General features: G+C 41.1%; 1 protein-coding gene across 1 annotated transcript; it reads right to left on the bottom strand.

Moving 5' to 3' along the window:
- Positions 1-201: 201 nt before the first annotated feature.
- On the bottom strand, positions 202-23,439 carry LOC101168472 (sodium/potassium-transporting ATPase subunit alpha-3). The gene is made up of 23 exons (XM_004074068.4): positions 23,049-23,439; positions 13,422-13,535; positions 13,204-13,263; positions 12,866-13,069; positions 11,851-11,964; positions 10,294-10,428; positions 9,971-10,088; positions 8,739-8,827; positions 8,248-8,427; positions 7,075-7,273; positions 5,859-6,103; positions 5,552-5,744; positions 5,280-5,455; positions 5,029-5,165; positions 4,804-4,954; positions 4,548-4,716; positions 4,222-4,376; positions 3,806-3,929; positions 3,504-3,649; positions 3,270-3,400; positions 2,707-2,808; positions 1,752-1,843; positions 202-1,548 (listed from the first exon to the last, which is right to left on the bottom strand). Exons 1-23 carry the CDS (start codon positions 23,052-23,054, stop codon positions 1,520-1,522), a joined length of 3,069 nt encoding a protein of 1,022 aa, XP_004074116.1. The 5' UTR covers positions 23,055-23,439; the 3' UTR covers positions 202-1,519.
- Positions 23,440-23,904: the final 465 nt, after the last annotated feature.

The raw sequence follows: 23,904 nt of genomic DNA, 5'->3' as shown, positions 1-23,904 counted from the left end.
AGCCGCACACAGGCAGAAAACCCCTCTTTGCTGCAGGTACTCACCGGGAGAATATGTAACTCCACACATAGGAGTTACTATAATTCAAACAGCAACCTTTCTGCTGTGAGGCGATTTTTAGCTTCATAGTTTCTAAAAAACACTGATGTCACAAAAAGATGGAGACTTTTGAGCAGGAAAAACTGAAGCAAACGCCACAAAGACGAGATGGTCATAGATTTTATTTGTTTTTCCTCCAAAACTCCACATTGGAACAAACTTGAAACCAAGCTGAAAAAGAGAGATCCTTCTGTTTGATTTCATTCTCCATTTTGCTGCTATTTCAAAAAGTTAAGGTACAAAGCCTTATTCCATCATTCCACAGATTTAAATAATGAAACTGGAGAGAAATCTCTTTTTCCAAGGACACGGAAAGGTTTGTTTTCTTTTTCTTTAGCGAGGGCGAGGAAGGGAGATGGTTGGGGTAAGAGGGGTGGTGGAATAGAGGGAGGCAAGAGGTGGAACTAGGCGGAAGTTTACAAGGACGGAGGCTCTGCACAGTGTTCACAAACAGACAAACGGGGACAGACGGGGAGGCGGGGAAGGTTTGGGGTAAGTCGGCGGTGTGAAGGAGGAAGAGGAGGAGAGGAGGAACAGGGAGAGGCAGTGTGCTTTGTCATGTCTGAATAAAAACAAGCAGCTCTCAGACCCAATCCAAACTCTGAAAAAAAAATACTAACACACAAAAAAAGCTCAACTGTTTTTTTTTCATTAAAAAACATCAGTTTTCTGTTAGAAAACAGGGTTCCACATGCAGAAAAACACGAGGGAAAGAAGAATGGAGGGAGAAAGGAAGGAGAGAGGAGGTGAGGATCTTTTTTCTCTCTGTTGGGGGCGCCAGGGAGTGACAGGTTCGGTTTAACAGTGACAGAGGAGGAGGAGGAGCGGAAGATTGGTAGTGAGGAGAGGTGGGACAGGTGTTCTTGTGGTGGGAGGAGGAAATGGCAGTGATAGTTGAGCTGGACCTGGGCGGCTTGGCTCTGGCAGGAAACAGGCCATCACGTGGCGTGGGAACGTTGCCACACGGCTGCTCGGATCGCCCGGATGGGAGTGCTGTCACTCTGCCCGTGTCGGCAGTGGAACAGTCAGGATCGTTGGGCTGTTACCTCATCTCCGACACACTTGTGTCACGGAAGTACACACATGGAGAGCGGCTGCGGCCATCGGTGTAACAAGCATCGGCACAAACAGTGTTACTGGCAGATTAGTGCTGTAAAGACTTTGGATAAAAAAAGTGGACATAGGGACAGACAGGATGGGGGAGGAGCTCCTCCCCGACCCTGACATCCTCTGCCGTTGGTCCTCTCATCAGCTTTATGCTTTTAGTTTTTAGGAAATGAGGATGAGGGAATGAAGAGGAGAAAGAAGAGGAGTAAACATTGTTTTCTTGTACATTTTGAGTATGTAAGGAGGAGAATGATGGAGGGAAGGAGGATAGAAAGAGAGAAGGGAAAGAGAATGAGAATGATGATTTGATAGGTTAATAGTATGTCTCTTTTTCCACCCAGCCTGCAGAGAAGAGAGGAACAAAGAAAAGAAGAAGAAGAAGAAGAAGTTACAGATTTTCTGGCTTTAACATGATTGAGGAATTTTCGATTTCCCTGATTCTACAGCCAGATGAAGGAACCTCTTCCTTCATCTGGCTGCTCTTCTTAAACCATACACTTGTAAACAAGATCAAATAGCGAGACGTTGAGGTTCAACCACAGTACCTCCAGGGCTCCGGCGGAGGATGACTTTTCGGATCTCGTCGTAAACAAAGATGAGGAAACTATACGGGAACGCACAGAACCACCAGCTGGGCCTGAGAGAAAAAGAGTGGGAGCGAAGAACCAGATCAGTCAGTCGGCCTCCAAGATGTGTTTTGTTCTCGGTAGTGTTGTAACGATTAATCAATGAATCGTCTTATATTCCTACGATCCACCAGATTGATCTGTCAGAGGCAAGTTGTTAATTGAATCGACATATACCATTATAAAATTGATCTTGGAAAATACCATTTAGATTGAGACACGGCAGGTTTAAATTATTATAAAGTAAAAACAACCAAGTGCATCACAGCAGACAACACACATGTGATGGCAGCAAAAAACCATCAACTGTCATTTCAGTCCAATGTGTGGAAACACTTTGAATTTGGCAATGACATGTGACCAAACAGTGTGGTAGAATGTTCTAATAGTGTTCTGTTTGTATTATTTTGATGTGGAAAAACAATAGTAGGTGAACTTTATTTAGACTAAAATGTGAATTAATTTGTCATTCATTCTTGTTTACTGTTTGTTTGTACACATATTAAATTTACACTTGTTTATCCTGCAAGAAATACAAAAAATATGGAAAATATCACTTGCACTGTTCAGCATCCAGGTATCCTCTCTAATTCACACTGGTGGAATTTTTGGCTACAGATGTCCTGGATCCATTTTCAGGATAGTCAATCGGATCGTTCAAAATGAACCAAAATCCACTATGGATCAGATCGGCAATCACAAATTATGATATGAATAGAATCTATGTTAAAATGAATTGTTACACCCCTTGTTCTTGGCGATTTCAGTATTTGACCAGGAAATTTTTGTTGTTAATTATTTATTTAAACACAAATCTGGACAGGAGAGTCAAAAACTGTCTCAGCATTATCGTGGAAGGTTTACATTCACTTACTTCAGTGGGTACATCCTTAATGCCACGTCCATGCCAGGGCAGTAGGACAAGAAAGCAGCCAGAGCCGTTTCCTCAAACAGGCCAAATATCAGAATTTTATTCCTGCATGAACATTTAAGTAGAACAAAGATTAGCTGTTAGAGGAGCTAAAAGCTGTCGCTGCAGCTATTATAAAATATCTTTCACAAATATTAGACTGTGAGAAAGGGAATGAAGTGATGTGCAGCTGCATCGCTGTCAGTTTGGGAATGACAAATGCTGCAGTGGAGGAAGATGGGAAAAGGCTAAATGAAAAACTGCTGCTCTAAAGGATGTGAGCAAATGTGGTTCTTTGGTGACATCTGGTGGAAAAAGGAGGTAACTGCATCAGTCAGAGTCACTAATTGATCTACAACCACCATTTTATAGTCTCCACACTGGCGTTTCAAAAAAAGACAACAAATAAACTTAGATGATCATCAGTTAAAGAAAACTTTGCAAAACAAATGTATCAAAAATATTTCAGTTTAACCTTTAGCAAAACAGATTATCAGGATTATTTAAAGAACCAGGTTTTCACTCACTTCATGCCCTGCTGGAACACTGAATTGCGCCTGGTCTTGCAAATGATGACATCTGCCCACTGCACCACCACAATACTGACAAAGAAGGCTGTATGGCATGTAAACTCCACAATTTTACGTTGTTCATAGGTCTATACAGAGAAAGAACGCATCATATGAGACTGTGTAATAATTGAGCTCATGTTGAATGGGATTGGCTGAGAAGAGTGGGACAGTGCAGCAGGTCACTCATACCCATTGCTGGCCATAGCTGTCTTCCAGGTCGTTGTTTGAGCGATCGTCCCAGTTCAGCCTGATACCGACAAGCAGGGATGGCAGGAAGCCATTTTCAGCCATGATGACGAAGTAAGCGAAAAATCCGCCGAGAGCCTGGATCATACCTGCAGAAATGAGTTGGAACAAGCCTCGCTGATGCTGCAGTTCTTTATCCATCTATTTCTGCCATTTCTGCAGCTTCTTATCTGACTGTGCAGTGTTCATGTGGCGTTTCAGACACAGTTCACAGTGTTGGGATAAAGTAAAAGTGGAAAATGTACCTATTTGTCCGTAGGCGATACTGATGAGCCTCTCATTGACCAGCTTGTCTCTCAGAGGGTTCCTGGGCTGACGCTTCATGATGTCACTTTCTGCTGCTTCATAAGCAAGAGAAATGGCTGGAACCTAAAACAATAAAAAGCCCTTACATACAGAGAACTTTTCATTTTTTTAATCACTGTTTGAATCATTTTTCTGCATTTTAGATAAAGTTACCGGTACTTTCTTTTCTATGTTCACTTATGATATATGATATTTAAAGTTCATATGTGCTATGTGGACTTTACTCAAATGGTTGGTCTGGTTTTCCTTCCTATAAGTCATTTAAAGTCTTTAACGTTATGGATTAAAGGTTTGAGCTGCTGCAGTTCAGTAAATGAATGAGCAGTTCTGGACGCGGGTTTGTCTGTGGACTCACCATGTCGGTTCCCAGGTCGATGCAGAGGATGGTGATGGTGCCCAGAGGCAGTGGGATGTTGACCAAAATAAAAAAGAGGAAGGGGGTGATCTCTGGGATGTTGCTGGTTAAAGTGTACGCGATGGACTTCTTCAAGTTGTCAAAGATGAGACGCCCTGTTTGAATGAGGATCAATGAAATAATTACAAAGATTTGGGGTTGAACTGGTAAAATGTTTAGATGAAGAATCCTTTTTACTGGATTTCAAAACCTTTTGACTCAATTTTTGCAGCCTTTTTCCACCTCCTCCTCATCGTTTACATTCTTTTCTTTTGTTTTTCTCTCACCTTCTTCTACTCCTGTGACAATGGAGGCAAAATTGTCATCAAGCAGGATCATATCTGCAGCTTGTTTGGAGACGTCAGAGCCAGAGATTCCCATGGCGACACCAATATCAGCCTTTTTCAGGGCAGGCGAATCATTTACACCGTCACCTGTCACCGCGACGATGGCACCCTGACACAAACCAGCAGACAAACATTAGAGCAGCAGCAGTAAGAAGTTGACTGACATGATCTGTACGTGGATTTGTGTGCAGCTTACCTGTCTCTGACAGCCCTCCACGATGATGAGCTTCTGCTGAGGGGAAGTTCTGGCAAAGACAATCTCTGTGTGGTTTCTCAGAATATCATCCATCTGCTCCTGAGTGAGGTCCTTCAGGTCGGTACCATGAATCACACAGGCCTTGGCATCCCTTTACAGAAAAATGACCCAATGTGACAAATGTCTTCAGTTTGGGTTTTATGTTTTTCCTTGCTTTGGTCTTACCTGGGGTTGACCTGACTCACGGGAATGTTAAGACGAGCAGCGATGTCCTCCACCGTCTCATTCCCCTCAGAGATGATGCCGACGCCTTTAGCAATGGCCTTGGCTGTGATTGGGTGATCGCCAGTCACCATAATAACCTACAAAGCCCAGGGAGAGGGCACAATTATCTTGGATGCAAGGGAAGGAGACTAAAAACCCAATGAAAAAAAACCCAATGGCATTTTCAAATGTGACAGCTGAGCTGCGCCCACCTTGATGCCAGCAGAGCGACATTTGCCCACAGCGTCAGGCACAGCGGCGCGTGGGGGGTCAATCATGGATATGAGGCCCACAAAGCAAAGGTTTTCTGTACTGAAGTTGACATCATCTGTGTCAAAAGCGAAACCTTTTGGATATTTGTCCTCTGGCATGAACAGGTGGCAGAATCCTGCAGGAATTAGGGAAGGGAGACAAACGTCGTCTTACACGGAAAAATCTAAGCTGCAGGAAAAAAAAATTCTTGAAACAATCCTGCCATCCTCACCCAGAACTCTCTCTCCCAGCCCTCCCAGTTCCAGGTAAGCGTTTTGGAAGGCCTCCCTCATCTCATCATCCATGGGCTGCTCTTTACCCTGAATCATGATGGTAGAGCAGCGGTCCAGGATCCTCTCTGGAGCTCCCTTCATCACCAGCAGGTACCGGTTGTCGTTTTCATCCTCATTTTCATGAATTGAAAGCTGGATGGAAACAGAAATTTATTCCAAATCTGACAGTATGAGGTCACCACAATGACCGACATAGTGTTGCACTGACAGTGGACTTTTTTCTGTGAATGTTTATTTGGCCCTCACCTGATACTTGTTGGTGGAGTTGAACGGGATCTCAGCCACCTTCTTGTTTTTGTCCCTGATAACTTTGATAGGACCGCAGGACAGCTCGATGCACTTGAGCAGAGCGGATTCGGAGGCGTCGCCGGCAACTTCCCGCTTCAGGATAGGCAAAGCATCCTGTCCTGCCTTGAAGACGGCGCGGTTGCAGAGAGCAGCGATGCGGGCCAGCGACACCCATGTTGTCGAGCTCTTGTCGAAAGAGGAACCTGGGCAGGTAAAAAGGAGACGGTGACACCAAAGCTTTGGCCCTCAGCTAAACTTGCAGTAGTTACTGGTTCCACATTAGTGCATTGAAGGGCTGGGCGATACATCCATTTTACGATTAATTTGATTTTTGATTTGAAATTATTTTGATTTGGAAAAAAAAATCAAGATTTTTTTCCCCCCAGCACTCCACTAAAGAGGAGCTTTTTCCACAAAAAAGAACAGTTTCCTCCGATCTATGGAATAGTTTTGCTTTTCTGACGTCAGACTTAAAAGGATGTCCCAAACTGCACGCTAAAAATTCTGTTTGAAGGCTGTTGCTACCTAAAGTGGGAGTACAAGGGATTTGTTAAATGACTGAAACAGAGGCAGTCTATCGAGTGGTAGAAATGCTGCTCCCTACGAGATGCTCATGCAAGCAGCAGCTCATGGAAGACATGGTTTTACAAGTACCGGTATTTTTACAGCTTGTATTTAATTGCATTTTGAATTCAGGTCAAGTCAGAAAAGGAAAGGTTAACATAAAATAATTTTTCTTAAATATATTCTGCCATTTGTCATTTTTAAGAACATTGTTTTGTCTTTCAGTTCATTTTCGTCTTTCTTTGTTTGACACACATTTACTTCAATCTTCCAGCTAGCTCGTCTGCTGTTCTTCTCCTTCTCTCTCCCTCTCTCTGTGTCTGTCTCACGATAATTCAGGAACATTGACTATACTACAAAGGTAAGGGGAGAAAGAAACACATTAAACACAATTGGATATCATATTTGGTGTGACAAAACCTGGTAGATTTTATATTTTAGGCCACATCCCCCAGCTCTAGTGCACGCACTGGAATCTGTTTGAAATGACTGTTTCTTGTTATCTGACAGGCAGAAGCCCCTGACAGACAGATCACGTTACAAAATAAAAAAGGATGTAAGTTTCAAAGCCCTGAATGACAACACAGACTTCCCCAAAGGCCTTACTCACCGGACTGATCCTCAGTCGTGTCAGCTTCATGGATCTGATTGTCGAACCACATGTGGGCCACGGTCATCCTGTTCTGGGTCAGCGTGCCGGTCTTGTCAGAGCAGATGGTGGAGGTGGAGCCTAGAGTTTCCACAGCCTCGAGGTTCTTTACCAGGCAGTTCTTACGAGCCATTCGCTTGGCAGTCAGTGTCAGACACACCTGGGGAGGGCAGCAGGAAACGTCACAGTCTGGACAAAGCTGTCAGTACAGACGAGCATTTGCAGGCAGTAAAGAAATGCAGGAGCAAAAACATCTATTCCAGAGAGGAATCCATGCTACCCTGGAGACATTCACCCTGATTGTTAAAGTGACCATTTACTCAGCAAGCTGCACAGCAGTTCAAACTTCTCAGATATTAAAAAAGCCAAACAAAAATGCAGAGAAGACATCAGGCATGAAAGAGGCGTAATGAAGCAGCAGAGCACTATGTTTTCATTCCAAATACGGCAAGTTCAAAGGGCCAAACAGAGCCAGGCCAAGCAGAGGAGGCCAAAGTCAGTTTATAACCAGCAACTGGCCAAATGTCATTACATTAGCTAGTCCTTGTCAATTCAGCGAGCACTGGCACTGGCCTGGAGAAAAGAAAGGAGACACAAACGGGGAGGAGGATGGAGAGAAATAGAAACACTTATGGAGTAGCTGTGAGAGGCAGGAGGGTGAAGAGACAACACATCAACATCACCACCAATGGACACAATGATTACCCACAAGGATGCACAGAACCACAAACGCAGATGTAACAAGCACTGCTAGATCAAACACACAAGACAAGAAAACAACATTGTTAAAGAACAGCAGACTCCGGTACAAACAGAAAGGAAAAGCTCACAGTGGGTGACGCTCTGAATCTGATATCTGACCATCAGATTCACCGGTTTGGAGGTTTACATTTCAGAATAGCTTCTTTTTTATTCAAACGGCTTTCCTCAGTGTTATAAATGAATTAATGAAACACTTTTAGTGAAACAAAGTTTTTTTTTTTTTTTACTTTGTGAATCAGAGAACAAGATTTGACAAAAAACACAAAAAAAGTCCAGAACCTGCATCACATGTCAGTGTTTCTTACATGAACACAACACAAAAGGCACACAACTGATCAGCTACACTCTGACTCTCATCGCCGGTCCACTCACAGTGACTGTGGCCAGCAGCCCCTCGGGCACATTTGCCACAATGATACCGATGAGGAAGATGACGGCTTCCAGCCAGGAGTAACCCAGGACGATAGAGAGGATGAAGAAGGTGACACCGAGAAAGACGGCCACGCCCGTGATGATCTGGATGAAGTGCTCGATCTCTTTGGCAATGGGGGTCTGAAAAACAAGAAACGGGACCTGATGTGTCTGTTTTTGTAAGAACAATGGCAACTTGAAGAGATCAAATTCCAACATAAGAAGTGCAGCTGATTGAAGCTCGTGAAAGATTAGTCAGTCCTTTACTTTACAACCTGTTGATCTAAAAACAACCAAATAAGAAAATGTGTCTAAAAGACAAAAGAAAAACAACAACAACAAACCAATTACACAAGATCTGGTTTACTTTCAAGAAAGACATAAAGTCTGTACATATCTAAAGATAGCCTAACTTGCTCCAGAGCAGCGAGCATTGATAATGATCAGATTACCTTGCCGGTCTCCAGGCCGGAGGTGAGCGTGGCGATGCGGCCCATAACTGTGCGATCCCCAGTGCAGACAACAATACCACGTGCAGTTCCTGCAGAGCACCAGAGGGTTTTTTATCATTGGTCCATTCTGAGCTGAGATTCACTGCAAAATACAGACACTTTAAAGCAGGAATACATTAAAAACAGGAACATAGGGCAGGAAATTTTCTGAGACGGACATGAGCAAACGGATAGATTTGGAGTGACTTGCAGTGACCATAAATACCCACCAGAGGGCGCCATATAAACCTATTTTAACAGTCTGTGAGGGCTAGCCACCTGATCCAAAATGTTTGCTCCTCTAATTAATATTTTTGTGAGATATTTTGTAAGATAAAGATTTTATTTGATATAATCTTAAACATCTGCGATTATGTTTAACTGTTTTGTGGTTTTAAATTTCAATCAGTTGTTTAATAACCTACAAAAATGGCATAAATCACAACAGTTTTCCATATTACACAGTTGATTGATAATATTTTTATATTTTTAAATGACTGTAATTTGTGTGTATTAAAATAATCAAAAAGGTTATGTGGAATACCAATAAACTCAGTAATACAATAGCCTGGAATTAATATTTTTTCTAAAGACCAAAAGAAATTTAACTTGAAATCATTAATGAGATTAAAATAATGAGAAGCAGAGATTGTCTTGTCTGATATTGATTCCTGTATTTATTCCTTATTGCTGGGAGGATGTTTTACAAAAATATTACAGGTACATCAAGGTACATCAACCTAAAATAAAATGTTAATATTTTTGTTGCTTATAATTTAATGATGAGATTGTTTCATAGATTTTGGGGAGAGTTTTAAAAGTCTCCCATCTGTGTTGGGATGGAATAGTGTGGGAAGTTAACTTCACATCTCTTAAAGGGTTTTATAAAGCTTCAGTATAGGCAAAACTCTACGATAAAGAGGATCAAAGTAGTCCAACATGTCGTTTTCGGCTATTAAAACTGTTGTTCATTCAACCATTCACCATTTTTAAGAGAAGTAACCAACTTTTTGCTACGTAAGTACGGTGATTCTATATTTCTTCTAGAAAGCATTAAGTGCTAACTAAGAAATATCTGAACATAATACAGGTGAAACATAAACAACTTTAAAGTAAATTAAACAGGAAACATTTCCTATTCCAAGAAGAATTATGACAATGTTTCATTTGAAATGCTGGGATGGTGAACTTACCCTCGACGCAGTTGGTGGAGAAGAAGGCGATGTTGCGGGTTTCCAGGGGATTGTCATGGGTGCAGTCAGGTGACCTGGTCTGAGGCTCTGATTCGCCAGTCAGAGATGAGTTGTCCACCTGAGAAAAAACAACAACGTGTAAAACCAAACATGGGAGGCAGACAACTTAAAGTAAAATCTGACGGAGGGAGTCAGAAAATCATGAAGGGAAAGAAATTATTATGGATTGGAGTTAAACAGATGAAAATTGACATTTACTCACACAGATTTTGTGATTTTAAAAACTCTTCAAGCTTATGACGTTCTCTGCGTCTGCAGCTCACCTTACAGCCATGAGAGGAGATGACACGAAGATCAGCTGGGATCCTGTCTCCGCCCTTCACCTCCACCAGGTCTCCTGCCACGACCTGCTCAGCATTGATCTGCATCTTCTCGCCCTCCCGAATCACCAAGGCTTGCTGCAAACAGGGAGATCATTCATGCCAAAGATGAAAATACTTTCTATAAAGACAAATGTTTTAAGACTGAAAAAAGCAGACGGAGAATAAGCCTAAAGCTGAAGTGATTATAAAACAGAACAGCATACACTTGATGGGATGAAAACGTTTTTTAAATCTCACTCCAATCATCTTTTGGTCTATTGTAAAAGCGTCCCCAGTGGTCCTTTAATTATGATTATGCCATTTTTTGTTATTTTATACCAAAATCAAAAAACCTGTCATTTCTAGGACATAATTTCTGCAGAGCGGTTGGAGTTCAACAGAAAATTGCCTCTGAATCGTGGGCAAGACTGTTGGCACAGAGTAAGCCTTCACTCATTTCCCATCATTCCTTTGTTTACACTCTCTCCTGCTAGCTTCCAGTCCCTCAAAACCCCAACCCAACATTATCGGTGCAACAAAAACGACGAACAATATAGGAGCTACAGTTATAAGTCAGATTCTAGTTCAGACTAGGAAAACAAAGACGTACATGGATCTGATTGTCTGCAAGTGGATGCATCAGAATGGAAAGAGGCAGCGAGCTGGTGGCCTGCTGATTGTAGCACCTACAGAAGTGCTACAGGCTTTTCAAATGGCATTTTTTGTCAACTCCTGATTCACAACAATAAAGTATTACTCAGAAACATAGTTTTCATCTTTTAATCTTAACGCCTTTATATACTTTATATACTTTGCGGCTGAGTAGCTCGGTTGGTAAGGTGAGCAGCTACCATGCAGGAATCCAGGGTTCGATTCCCAGAGGGGAAGAAACAATGGTACTGGGGGCAATTACCATATCAATGACGAGCAGTTAACATCACTCAGTGAGGGTCCTTAGGCAAGGCCCTTAACGCTACCGCCTCCCGAGTACCGCCTCCCGAGCGCAGTTCAGTTGCAACTCACCGCTCCCCCAGGGGATGGGTCAAATGCGGAGAAGAATTTCCCCATTGAGGGATAAATAAAGTATACGGGAAAGAAAAAAAAAAAAGTCCTCCATTGTGAGAAAAAAAGCCAGAAGAACATGTTAAAACTCCAGAAACACCATTTTCATTTGACTGGGTCTTCAAAGACCTGGACTTGTGATGATGTCCTGATTGTTTGTGACAGCAGTTTATTCCCTGCATTAGAAAGTTATAATTTCTCAAAACTGTGTTGAGAACAATTAAAAAAATAAACAACAGCCATGATTCAAAATAGATTCAAAATACTCTTGTGCAGTTTTTCCAGTTTATATTATTCTAGAAATGTCAAAAACAGGACGGTTCTACAAGCTGAAATAATTTCAAACATTTTTCAGTTAATGTAGTACAAAAATATATAACCTTTCATTTGGTAAGACAATTAATGTGTTTTTTTTTTATTTTTTATCAAGAGATTATGACCTTGAGGTCTCTGTACCTGTGGGACCATGTTCTTGAAGGATTCCATGATCTTGGAGCTCTTAGCTTCTTGGAAATAGGAGAAGCAGCCTGTGATGATGACGACCGCAGACAGCACGATGCCCAAATACAACTACAGAACAGACAGAGAGGGGACAATTAAATACAGTCAAAGTTCCTTTTTAGTGCAGCTACTTTAATCTAAAAGTGTCTCAAATGAAAGTAAAGGAGTTTAAAAAAAAAGCGATAGAAAGAGAAGCTTTATTTTGACAAAGAAAAGCACCATGATCAAAAAACAGGATTGATTTCACAGTTGAAGATCTTAATTTAACCGAGATGAATATTCTTTAGGCTTTTTAATTTGAATGTGAAAGCCTTTTTCCTGTCTGCTCTGTCCGTCCTCTTATGACAGCGACAGTCTGTCTCATCTCGTGTTTTATTGGATCATCATAAGAAGGTCTCAATCCAATCTTTTAACTAATCTCTTCTGCAGATGTCCCGTCCAGATCCTGTGGCATTGGACACAAGTGTAGCCGCTGGTTGTGGTCCATTCAGTTGGTAACTCCCTGACTCAACTGTCCAAGTGTGAGTCCCGCCTGTGGTCCTGAGCATTTTGTCCCCACATGCTGCATGAGTCAGAGCCGTTTAGATGTGCTTTGACCGTGCTGACCCATGAACGCTCCTCTCTGTGCCCACCACTGCCAACGCCAGGAGTCAGGCGATCCTTCTCAGTGTGTCATACGAGGATGGGAGCAGCATGGAGGGTGTCACTGTACAGCTGGACTGGTTGATTTGGATAAACAGCTGACAGCAGTCCCATCACTGACACAGACTCATCCCTGTGGGCTGCTCCACACAAAACACAGGGAGCTTCTGCATTCAGAAGGTGCCGTTGCTTTGAAAACATTAAAAGATCTATTCGACACTGAACAAAATTTATAGCTTAAGGTTTTTTTTGTCTTTAAATAGTAGACACAAATTTTGCATGTCAGAATATTCCATCTGTCAAGCAGTGCAATACATCCTACACTTACATTATCTCCGGCGGGCTCATCCTCAGTCGCCGCCTGAATGGCGTAGGCGAGGAAGCAGAGAATGGCACCAATCCAGAGCAGAATGGAGAATCCACCAAACAGCTGACGGCAGAACTTCACCCATTCGGGAGTGGTAGGGGGTGGAGTCAAGGCGTTGGGGCCGTCTCTGGCCAGGTACTCTGCTGCCAGAGCGTTGGTCAGCCCCTGAAGAGGAACAGACAGAAAGCAGCTCAACAAGTTGAGAAGAAAATGAAGGCAGGGGACAAAAGTATGTAAAAAGAAAGAATGTAAACAGATTTCTTTGCAGTTGTTAAGTTGGTTTAAAGTAAAGAACTTACTTGTACGATATCAGTGTTGTACTTCCGGCAAACCTCCTCCACTGACATTTTGTGTTCCGTCTATAAAAAAACCAATGTAATCTATGTTTCAACATCTGATTTATAGGTATTTATGCATATAACTTCTTCAACCTCAACTATAAAAGCATTTAAAAATGCCTAATATAAGGAGGTTTGTTGCTTTCAGAGTCATGAGGAAATAGGAAGTGTTTACATACTATAGGAACTTCCTTCTTCAGGTCATCCAGATCCTTTCCTCCCTTCTTCTTAGGTGACTCTTTCTCATCCTTGTCCTGCGTGGTGGCCACACGGTAGCTGTCCGACCGTCCATACTGTAACACAGAGAGCTGTATTTAGCTTCAGCAGTCCTGAACGACAAGAACCAGATTGTTTTCGCAATTCTTCTTTCTTTTGTGTCTTTAAACGAAAAACTTGCCCCTGCCAAAAACTCACCAAAATGTACACACACCTAGTACCCAATGAAAATGACTGTTGGGTGTGAAGGATCACATCTCAGCGGGCAAAAAGATGAATGGTGCTAAAATCTCTTATGCAGCCGAATAAAAAAATAAAAAATTTACTAATGAAACTAAGACTCATGTCAGGGATATCTAACGTTTCAAAATTATTATCGGATGCTCCTCGGACCTACGGCTTTGTGGGCTTTTTTGTGGCAAACTGTGAAATTTGGCGATTTTCACATTTTCGCACAATATGGGAAAAGAAAACTTTTTTTTGGGCAATGAAATTTCACATACATCTCACAAGTTTGACATGTTTCAAAACCGGAGTTTCTTTAACCTTTGACCTTGGGAAGAGGTTGCCATCTTAACTAAAAGAAAAAAACACCTTAAGGCCCCGTTACAAAATTAAAAAGTCCTCCTGGGGCTTTTGACCTATTGACTCCTAACTCCTTGAGCATCATTGGGAAGCTATTTGGGAAAAAAAAGCTGGAATTGTGAACGCCGTAAGCGTGGCTAAAAGGGTTGTTTCCCTGTTGCTCGCACAATTTTTTACTGGATTATTGTGAAATGTAATACATGAATCCCTGGCTAAACTGAAGGACATGCAGTATAAACATATTAGGAATGTAGGTGTAGTTAACAAAAAATCTCTGTTGTCAGTTCTTTTAAAAATTACGTAGACATGTTGATCCAACCCAGGCAACCAAAAACCTCAATGGTTATTATGGAGCTAAAACCAACCAAAAAGTATTTTTTTCATCAGTTTGTCATGTACAGGTGCAGCCCCAACCAAAGGGGCTGGAGAAGAGGGGCAGAAAAAGGCAGCTGCTATGAGAGTGACGCTTGGTCAAAGGGGAGCGGCGAGGATAGGGCGGGTAGCATCCGAGGGCCATACAACACCGCTTTAAAAACGTAGCATTGGCTAATCATATTGTTAGGTAAAAACCAAAAGAAAGAGTTTCCTAAAAGAGGAAGAGAAAGTCAACACTGGGGAACATGCAGCATTTTTCATTTGAAACACTACATCTATAGCTTCAGCACTTGGTGTTTAGTTTTTATTCATATTTTTTAATACTATTTTCATAAACATTTTTTGTGTGAATTCCACTAAAAGGAATATAAATCCTATTATAAATCAATACATCACTAAAATATAAATAAGAATTTGGAATCTTTTATATAAATAAATGTTGGAAAACTATGGTCTTGAATCTAGAAATGACAAATACTAAAAATTATTTTTTATTGCTGTGATCAGTATGGAAACAATGTTTTTTAGTTTGCTGTTATGTTGTGTTCTACACTTGTATATCATTTCAGTCAGACAACTCTTGCAGAAGAACATTTATTTCACGACATCTTTAGGTTTTCACAACATCTTTAGGATGACATTCACAATTTGATTCACAACTTCGTTTTGGCATAAGGCTCCGTTCAATTCCTTGAGACAATTATTTTTCCATACACTTTCGGGTAACAACCCCCGTAACGGAGCCCACAGGTGGAAGCCGGGGAGGAGGGAGGGGCAAAGAATGAGCGCTGAAGGTAAGAGAGAATGAACAATTGTACACCTGACTTAAATAGGACGCTAAGCAGGTGGGTTAATTAACAGACCCGCCCTAGGGGAGTAACCTGCAATTCTGCCGAGTGTCTGCCCGAAATGCGACGAGTCGCTTATTTAATAAAAAACCTATTCCAAAACAACACGTTATTTCAAATGTTTATATTTAATAGCATTACATTGAAATATTCAGCATTCCTGTGACACACAAGTGCATAAAAAACAAGGAAATAACCTTCAAATAAAGAGGAAAGTGTATCGTTAATGTTGTTTCGTGTGATAGTAAACACGAATGTGCTTCCTGGTTGTTTGAGTGAGTGATTGTGTGTTTCTGCCATCTGTCAGGAGTAGTGGAGTGGTGTTCCCTGGACAGTAGCGTCCAGCGAAGCCTCCGTTTCCAGCTGTTTACTACACAAACGGATTAACCCAGTGAACAACAGTAATCCCTCTGCATAATTCTCTTCCTCTTTGCTTCTGTCATTTGTTTTAAGTCTCTCTCTGCAAGTCCCCCTCATATCTACTCACATGCACATTGATGCTTTAAAATCACAAATTATTGCACATATTTAGCATATTTATTTTGTCAGGCTGAAAGTATTCTTACCATCATGTGATGCATATTATTCCTTCACATGTGCAATAAACTTAAGGAAACTAACAAAAAAGTTATTTCTATTAATTTTTTTGTGTGAGAATTTGTGTTTAGCAGGAAATAATTGAAATGCAGAAATAAAAGTTTATTTTAAGTAACTGTGCTGCATGGATTGCGACTGTGTTGCATCACCGATTCACAAAATGAACTTTGCATGTTAACATCAGAGCAAATATTATAAAAGTAAGAAAAAGGAACTAAAAAGAAAAGAGAAATTCATAGAATTTGATAGTGAAGTGCACAGTTAGCTGGTTGATTCCCTTTTGGAAGTTACAGGAAGGGAAATGTCTGGCACACAACCCTAACCAAGTCATGAACATAAATCTAGCGGCTTATATGAAGCTCGGACAGGAGATAAAGAATCACTGTCACATGTGACATCAGAGTGATTTAATATATACTCCGGTCCAAGTGTTTTATTTTGCCTGTTTTCCAACTAAATCTGATGATGCTCCAGTCAGCAAACAGCCCCACTTTGAGCTGAGATTTTTAAATGGAGGATTTTGCTGGTGTTATCATTCCAGTGAAGGGCGGCAGCTCTGGTGCTGGCACAGAGGGTGAATCATCCGCACACACACACAGCAATGGATTATCACGCAGATCAGTGGACTGACCGACCTACAAAATCCTGATGTGAACATGCAAGTACAGAGCAGCACGCACACACAGAGTTAGAGGGATCCTCCATCATTGGTGCCTCCCTTCTCCCTCCCACTTTGTTTACATTCTCCTCCCTCCAGGCTGCCCATCTGCTTCCCTGCTTCTCCCCTTCTTATTGCACTAAGGTTTAATATCAAGTCTGGGTCACCTACAGGCTGCCTATTGATAGCTTTTGGATCATTTGTGCATTTTTTTATGATAAAAAAATTACTAAAAACAAAAATAGGATTTGTTTCGTGCATGTCCTTTTTTGAAAGTCCACATTTTGTCAACAGGGTAGACTGAAGGCCTTCATTGTCTGTTAATTGTTGGTTTCATAGACAAAAATGTGTATTTTCTCCCCACGTGTGTAAAGCATAAAAAAACCAGAGTCACAACTCGCAAACTCCACATAACAGGAAGTGATGTCACAGTAACCACATTGATCGCAGGGCGGAGAATATAAAATTGGTGATCAGCGCCCTGTCATGGCAGGTCAGTGCTTTTTCTTACACCCTCACTAAAATGAGGTCAGAGGTTGGGAGTCAGTATTAATGAAATATTGATCTGCTGAAACTGCTGCACGACCAGACAAGCTGTACGCTGTGAAGAACAAAGTTGTTCAATGTTTTCTGCGTTATGTTTAAGCTGACAGAGCTGCAGAACCTGGGACTTATTGGCTTTAGTTCCTCATTGTCAGATCACATCTTCACTTTCTTGTCCTCCCCTGTTATTGTTCAGGTTAGACATGTTTTTGAAAATAGAATTGAGCTTTTATACAACTGCTCCAAATCCAAACAAACACATCCAAAAACCAGGTTGTGTTGGCGACAAATGTGCTTTGAATTTAGAATTCAAGACAGAACCACATTTTTATCTATGATACAATCTAATGGAAATAAAGATGTTTTGTTTTTTTTATTCCAAAAGCCATTTTGTTTTTTTACAATTGGATTTTTTCTTTACATAACTAGTAATATAAAATAAACAAAGATAAACTTCCAATAACGAAATGCTTGCTATAAAAAAACTTACTCCAAGAAAAGACATTGTAACAAAATCAGTCATTGGATTTTGTGATTTCACACCAAATCCTGACGGCAAAGATCAATTCAACACCATAAAATTAGCTTTGTAACCCTTGTGCTATCCTAGGCACTTTAACGTTGGGAGTTGGGTCATCTAGACCCACTAGACAGTGCTCTGAACCTTTTTTCTTCAATGATTTCTGATCTTCACCTTTATCCACCTTTGTCATGGTAGGAATAACATGTCAATGGTCATCTTAACCCCATAGGATAGCACAACGGTTAAACCCAGCCTGCACTGGAAAAAGTCATATCATTACAGCCGTGAATGGTACAGGAGATAGTAACCACCCGAAGAAACAACAATCCATAATGACTTCATGCAACGACTTTTATTGACACCCAGCTGGAACTGTTTAACTTCTTAATGACGTGTCACCAAATGAACTAAAGTAATCAAATGCATCCAAGCAGCCTGAATTACCCTGTGGACAACATGCTACAAAAGGGCCATAATAAGATTGTCACTTGATTTAAAACCAGGTTAAAATCTTTCTACAAAAAATAGAAACGTTTGTACCTTCAATGCACAGAAAAATAACGGTTACTATAACCAGCATTCAAGATTGTGTCTCTTTATTTCACTTTTCCATAAATAAAACCAGAGCAAACTTCAGTGAATAAAACCAACAGTTGGATGAAGCCAAACTAAGCCCTAAGGTCAGCACTGCAGAGAGGATCGATGCAGCCACATGGGCTTTGGAGTAGTTTGGAAAATCGTTGTCACTCCATGCAGTAAACTCCTGCAACACGAATTGTAAACTGAAACTCTGTTATGCAAGAAGGAAGTCATAAACTCTATTCTATGCTGGGATCTTTGAATACAAACCTGTCTGAGAAGGACAGGAACAGGTTCATTCAGGTTTTGTTTTACGCTTGCATCATTTCTTAGAGTAAAATTTGTTATTATTCACATTGTATTAATTATCTGAAGCTGTCTTTGAAAAGAACAAGAAACAGAGCAGGCTGGAGAGGAAATAAGCTATTTTTATGAAATTGGACTTTCACTGTGTTGCTACAAATCTGAACAGAAGAGATGGATTTAAAAAGTAGTTTATACCATCACAGATACGGTACTGATGCTGCAGATTGGGATTTTCCAGTAATAAATTATCTTTCATTTATTTGTGAGCTAGGGCTGCACGATATGAGGAAATCTCACGATGTGCGATATTAGTGATCAATATTGTGATGACGATATAACTTGCGATACATGAACAAATAGCTAAACAACAAAAAGAATCATTTCCATTTCACTGCAACACTTTAATTTAAATAAGAGTCGCCTTAACATAAATTATACTCTAAATGGCCCTTGCCTACACAGGAGGCAAGCATCTACATAACGTGAAGGCGTCCATTTGATTGGTCAAATGCATAAAGGGATTTATTTGATTTGTTTAATACTTCAAGCTGCCATAAGATTGTTTTAGCTTATTTAAGACGGCCATTTATTACAATTTTTACTGTCTTTTGCGAAATGCGTATTGCACAACTTGATATAGCAATAACGATAAATTTGCAATTTATTGTGCAGGCCTTTTGTGAGCTAAACTTAGTCAAGACATTAGACTTTGTGGGAGGACTGTGCAGGATGCATAACTAACAATCTCCTAAAAACATTTATAAACGACAACTGATGTCGATAACAGAACAGAACACCATGATATACAGCATCTACTTTTGCAAAGCTGAATCCATTCATCTGATGAGAGGAAACAGTTGGTCCCTCACTCAGTTCTTTACAGTGCCCGCAGGGAGAAGAGGTGATGAATGGGAATGAAGTGAATCGGACACTTTACAGGCTTTGCATCAAGCAGACTAACACAGAGGTAAAGAGAAAGTATCTGGGTTCTTTGAAGAACTACAGCAAACGCTAGGATGCTAATTCGAGACCATGAGGTCTGAGACCTAATAATTAGACCTGCACCCCATCAAACACATAAATATTCTATATAGTTTTTTTATCCACAGAAAACAAAGTAGTAAAAGCATGACATAACCCTTCTTTGTTGCATGCATCCTATAGCCTTAAGTTTCTGACAGTTTATTTGGTGAGCGTTTGACACTATTAGGTGTTTACCAGTAATATTTGATTATATCTACACAATATCTGTCAGCTTGCAATGTTTTGTAAAGTAAAAGAAAAATCTTGTGAGCTGTGAAAACTGTGAAAGATGGAAGTGACAGGACTGTAAGGACGTCTTGTTTTTAAGGAATATTTTTAGCACTTTTCGAAACAAGATCAGAAGCACAAGAACGAGTACGTGAAGAACAAAAAAGTTGAAATAGTACAGCACTAAAACCACAGTGTCCGTTTTTATTCTTACTTTGCTTGGGATGTAAGTGTTCATATCTATAAAGAATAATAAAAAATCATGTCTGTGATAATGCAGTTAAATCCAAACTTTCTTCATATAAAAAAGTCTGTAGCTCCCACATTTAGCTTGTGTCATAATTTACTTTTGTACTATTTGTCAGTAAATGTACTTTGGATCAATACTTGTAAATATGTTTCATGTGTGTAAAAAATACATACATTAACAAACACAAAATATACATGTGAATTTTCCACTTCTAATGAAGACACCTTTATCTTTAGATGATCCTAAATGGCCTGATCTAGAACCTTCCTGCATATCTAAGACAAATCCAAATACAGACTTCAAGATGACATTGGATATCCTTACATTTCTGATGCAGTTGTTGCAGCTAAGGCTCCAGTTATGGTAAATTAAATGGTATGTAATTAGCACCTTTGGACTATATTTAGGTGGAAATGCTTCAAATAAGAAGAGATTAACATGTCGTCGAATCCCATAAACAAAAGGTCAGTTGCATAACCATTCATCTTCAAATTTGTCAAAGAATAGAATATGTAGCACGACAGTAGCCCTTAACTATAAGTATATTCATCACATTTATAGATTACTGTTCATTTAATCACAACCCAAACCTCACATTACTGGAGGAAAAAAAATGGCAATCAATGTCAGAGCTATCCAACCGTCCAGTTTAGATCCAGATTCCAGCTCAGACAAGCAAATCAAAGACGTGCATGGATCTAGTCATCTACAAGTGGACGCATGAGAATGGAGCGGAGCAGGGAGCTTGTAGCACACCTAGGGTATTTTCTACGTCACAAATACACTAACTTTCAAACTGCCAACATCATGACGTTCACAGCTTGCTATTTTTCTTCTTACTCTGACCAAGAAAAGTCCCTTTTAGTTTTGGGAAAAAGTTTGCTTCTGGATTTTTTTGGAGTGTTACTAAAGCCATATTCTCCACAGCAAAATGTTTCCTTGAGGCTCCTTGAAAGTGGAATCCTGATGAAAGCTAAAAACATAAACTGTGTCAAAGAACCAACACTACCCCATCAGTAAGTAAATGTACGCCTCATTCACCGTGAGCTTTTAGGTTTGAGGTTTCTAATCAAATCCTTTTTGGATTACCAGCACATGCATTCATTAATTCCCGTGAATTTGAGTTATGTCACAGAATAACTATGCACTCTTTATTTTGCACATAGAGTTCCTGCTTCATCACGACGGAATCATTCCAACACCTGTTGCTGCATCCCTCCATCCTTCCCTGGATGCTCTTCAAGGTGACTCATTGGAAAAGGCATTATGGCTTCCTGCCTCAGTGCCTCATTTCCTGTCCCTCCACCTTTACAGCCTCCAGCTCGGTCACTGGCTCCACCAGCCTTCACGACCAAATCAAGTGGCCCAGATCAAATGGTCCCACTTGCCTTCTAAACTCAACATCACTCCAGTTCCCTTTATCTTCTCTATCTCTCCTCCTTCATCCCCTTGATGGTAAAGCACAGCCTGAACATGGGAATTTCCACTCAGCAGCCCCCCCTTCCCCGCACACTACCCTCCCCCTACTCCTCTCTTTGACACAGTAGTCAGTTGCGTGTGGTGTCCCCCTCAGGCGATCTAGTGGACAGACTTGCGAAGCGTGACAGAGCGGCATCGCTCCACAACTCGGTCTGTGAGCATTTTCTACCACACAACCTGCACCTGCACTCACCAAACCTTTATGGATGGGATGGATGAAGACACCAGGCCACACCATACACAACTACATCTCATCACACAAACAAAAGGTTTTACATACTGCTAAAAATAATAAAATTCTATGCACTTGGATGGCAAGAACACATTTACAAATGTGGAGTAACACATCATAGATTGATTATATTGAAGCTGGGATGATATCAGACATGTCTAAATTTAGTGGATGGAACAGAATGTCCTTTATGACCTGACAGCTCAGCCCGGTTTAGAGAGACTCCTGGAGTGAAATCATGCAGAGGAGGCATTATCTGTCTGCCTTCAGAGCAGCTTTATGAGGGGGTAGACAAAGAAAATCAAATGGGGTGTGTTCAGAGCTAAGGAACTATTAGTTTGTAATACTCTTGGGCCACACCTTCATCCTGCCCAAGCTTCAACAAGGACAGCCTGCACACACACACACACACACACCACCTGGCATTATGTAATATTTGAATGGAAAATGCACCAACAGGCGGATGGTGAGACGTCTGGGCCCCCACCCTGAAAGAAAGGCTGGTTAACACTTTTCCATTTATGCTTCCTCCCAATTTCTCCTACAAATACGTGAGGAGACGCGCAGCTGCAACAGAGCCGCTTTACGCACGAAGGAATGAAAGCCGCAGTCCAGGTTGCGCTTTGACCACCTGCAAATTTTTATGCGTAAATGCGCAAAGAATCCCCACACACCGCAATTTCCCCCAAAAGATATCCGGACCCCCCCCCGCGCGCTTCAAACAGATATGCACAAAAAAGGCATCCTTGCAGGTGAAATCTCATTGGCACACCTGTCCGACACCCACTGCGTCCTTGGCGCGCACTCATCGCAGGGACTGTTACAGTCACGGACGTCCTTCGTCGTTTTCCAGGCTATAAAGGGCGTCAGTGCAGGGCTCCATCAGGCGACTCGCGCCTGCACGTTACAATTTTTATGGAGTAACGTCAATAAGCCGTTAAGGGATTCGTTACACTACAGTAACGTTACTCTGTCACACACCTGCCTGGAATCTCAATCTGGATGCAGAGAGAGACGACTCAAGTCTGTTGCAAAAAAAAAATATATAAAAAATGAAAGACATAATTGTGCCCCCCACCCCCAAAACCACATCTGCTACAATTAATCTCTGCGGTTATCATAAAACGAATTGATCCGGTGCAATGAATCATCTTAATGGGATGCCTCTCCGAGAGGGATTAAACCCCTTAGTTTTGACCAGCAGCGCGCACGGAAAAACATTTTTTTCTATTTAAATATAACCTTACATATAGCACGGCAAGTGCTGTCATTCTAATATCATGCGTTAACTCTTTCCATACAGACATACATTAACTGGGAACACGTCACCGCATCCTCTCCCACCACAGAAATGAATCTCTTACCCCCATTTTGGCGCTGTCTGCCGGCTCTCCTCAGCACACGAATCCCTCGTAGAGTTTTAAGCCACCAGAATAGATGGTTTAAGGGAGACAAGGGGCGCGAAACCGTTTCTAATAGAAAGGAAAAGCGTCACTGGAGTGTTAGTTACTAAGCTGCAATGCCAAAATTCAATTAACTGATAAAGACGCCTTCTTGGGTTATAATTACGAGGAATGGCCAGAAGGAAGGTTGTCGAAGCTACGTTTCATAGTAAACTACGACAAAACCTGAGGAGTTCAAATGGAAACCCAAACGTCTTGTTTCATTCGGAGTAAAATGTTGTAATGAACGCGGTCTTTACTGACAGTTCACCAGCCTTCTCCCTGCAAGGCTCTAATGATGCCGGCGGAAAGTAGAGCCGGTCGGCAGCCTTCTCCTCGGATGCTGTCTCCCTCCGCCATTGCGCTCAGGCTGCCGTGGCTCTCACTTTTCTTCTCAGTTATTGCGCGTGAAGCCCCATATGAGCCCTAAAAAGAACTGAGCTGAATAACAAATATACCACAGTGATATAAAACATAAAGAAGCTTTTTATCAGTAAAAAAGAAAAAAATTAAGTAATTCTTCTTTAATAGGTAATGGTTTGCAGCAGCCTGAATCTTTAAATATTATAAACAATATTTATATACATCATTTCTGACTTCTTGTCTTATTTCATGGTTGCGCTGTTGTGCCCCCCCCCCCACCCGGGACGTAACAATCATGCTCAAGAAAACTATAAAATATAGCAAAATGTCCCATTCATTACGTATATCTGTGTACAGCTAGAGTCAGAAGTTGACCTTAGTACAGTGAGGGAAATTTAAATGTACTCAAATTTAA

This window comes from Oryzias latipes, chromosome 11, assembly GCF_002234675.1.
Source record: "Oryzias latipes chromosome 11, ASM223467v1".
Lineage (NCBI taxonomy): Eukaryota > Metazoa > Chordata > Actinopteri > Beloniformes > Adrianichthyidae > Oryzias > Oryzias latipes.
Note: the sequence above shows the minus strand (reverse complement) of the source record. Positions and strands in the feature narration are given on the sequence as shown.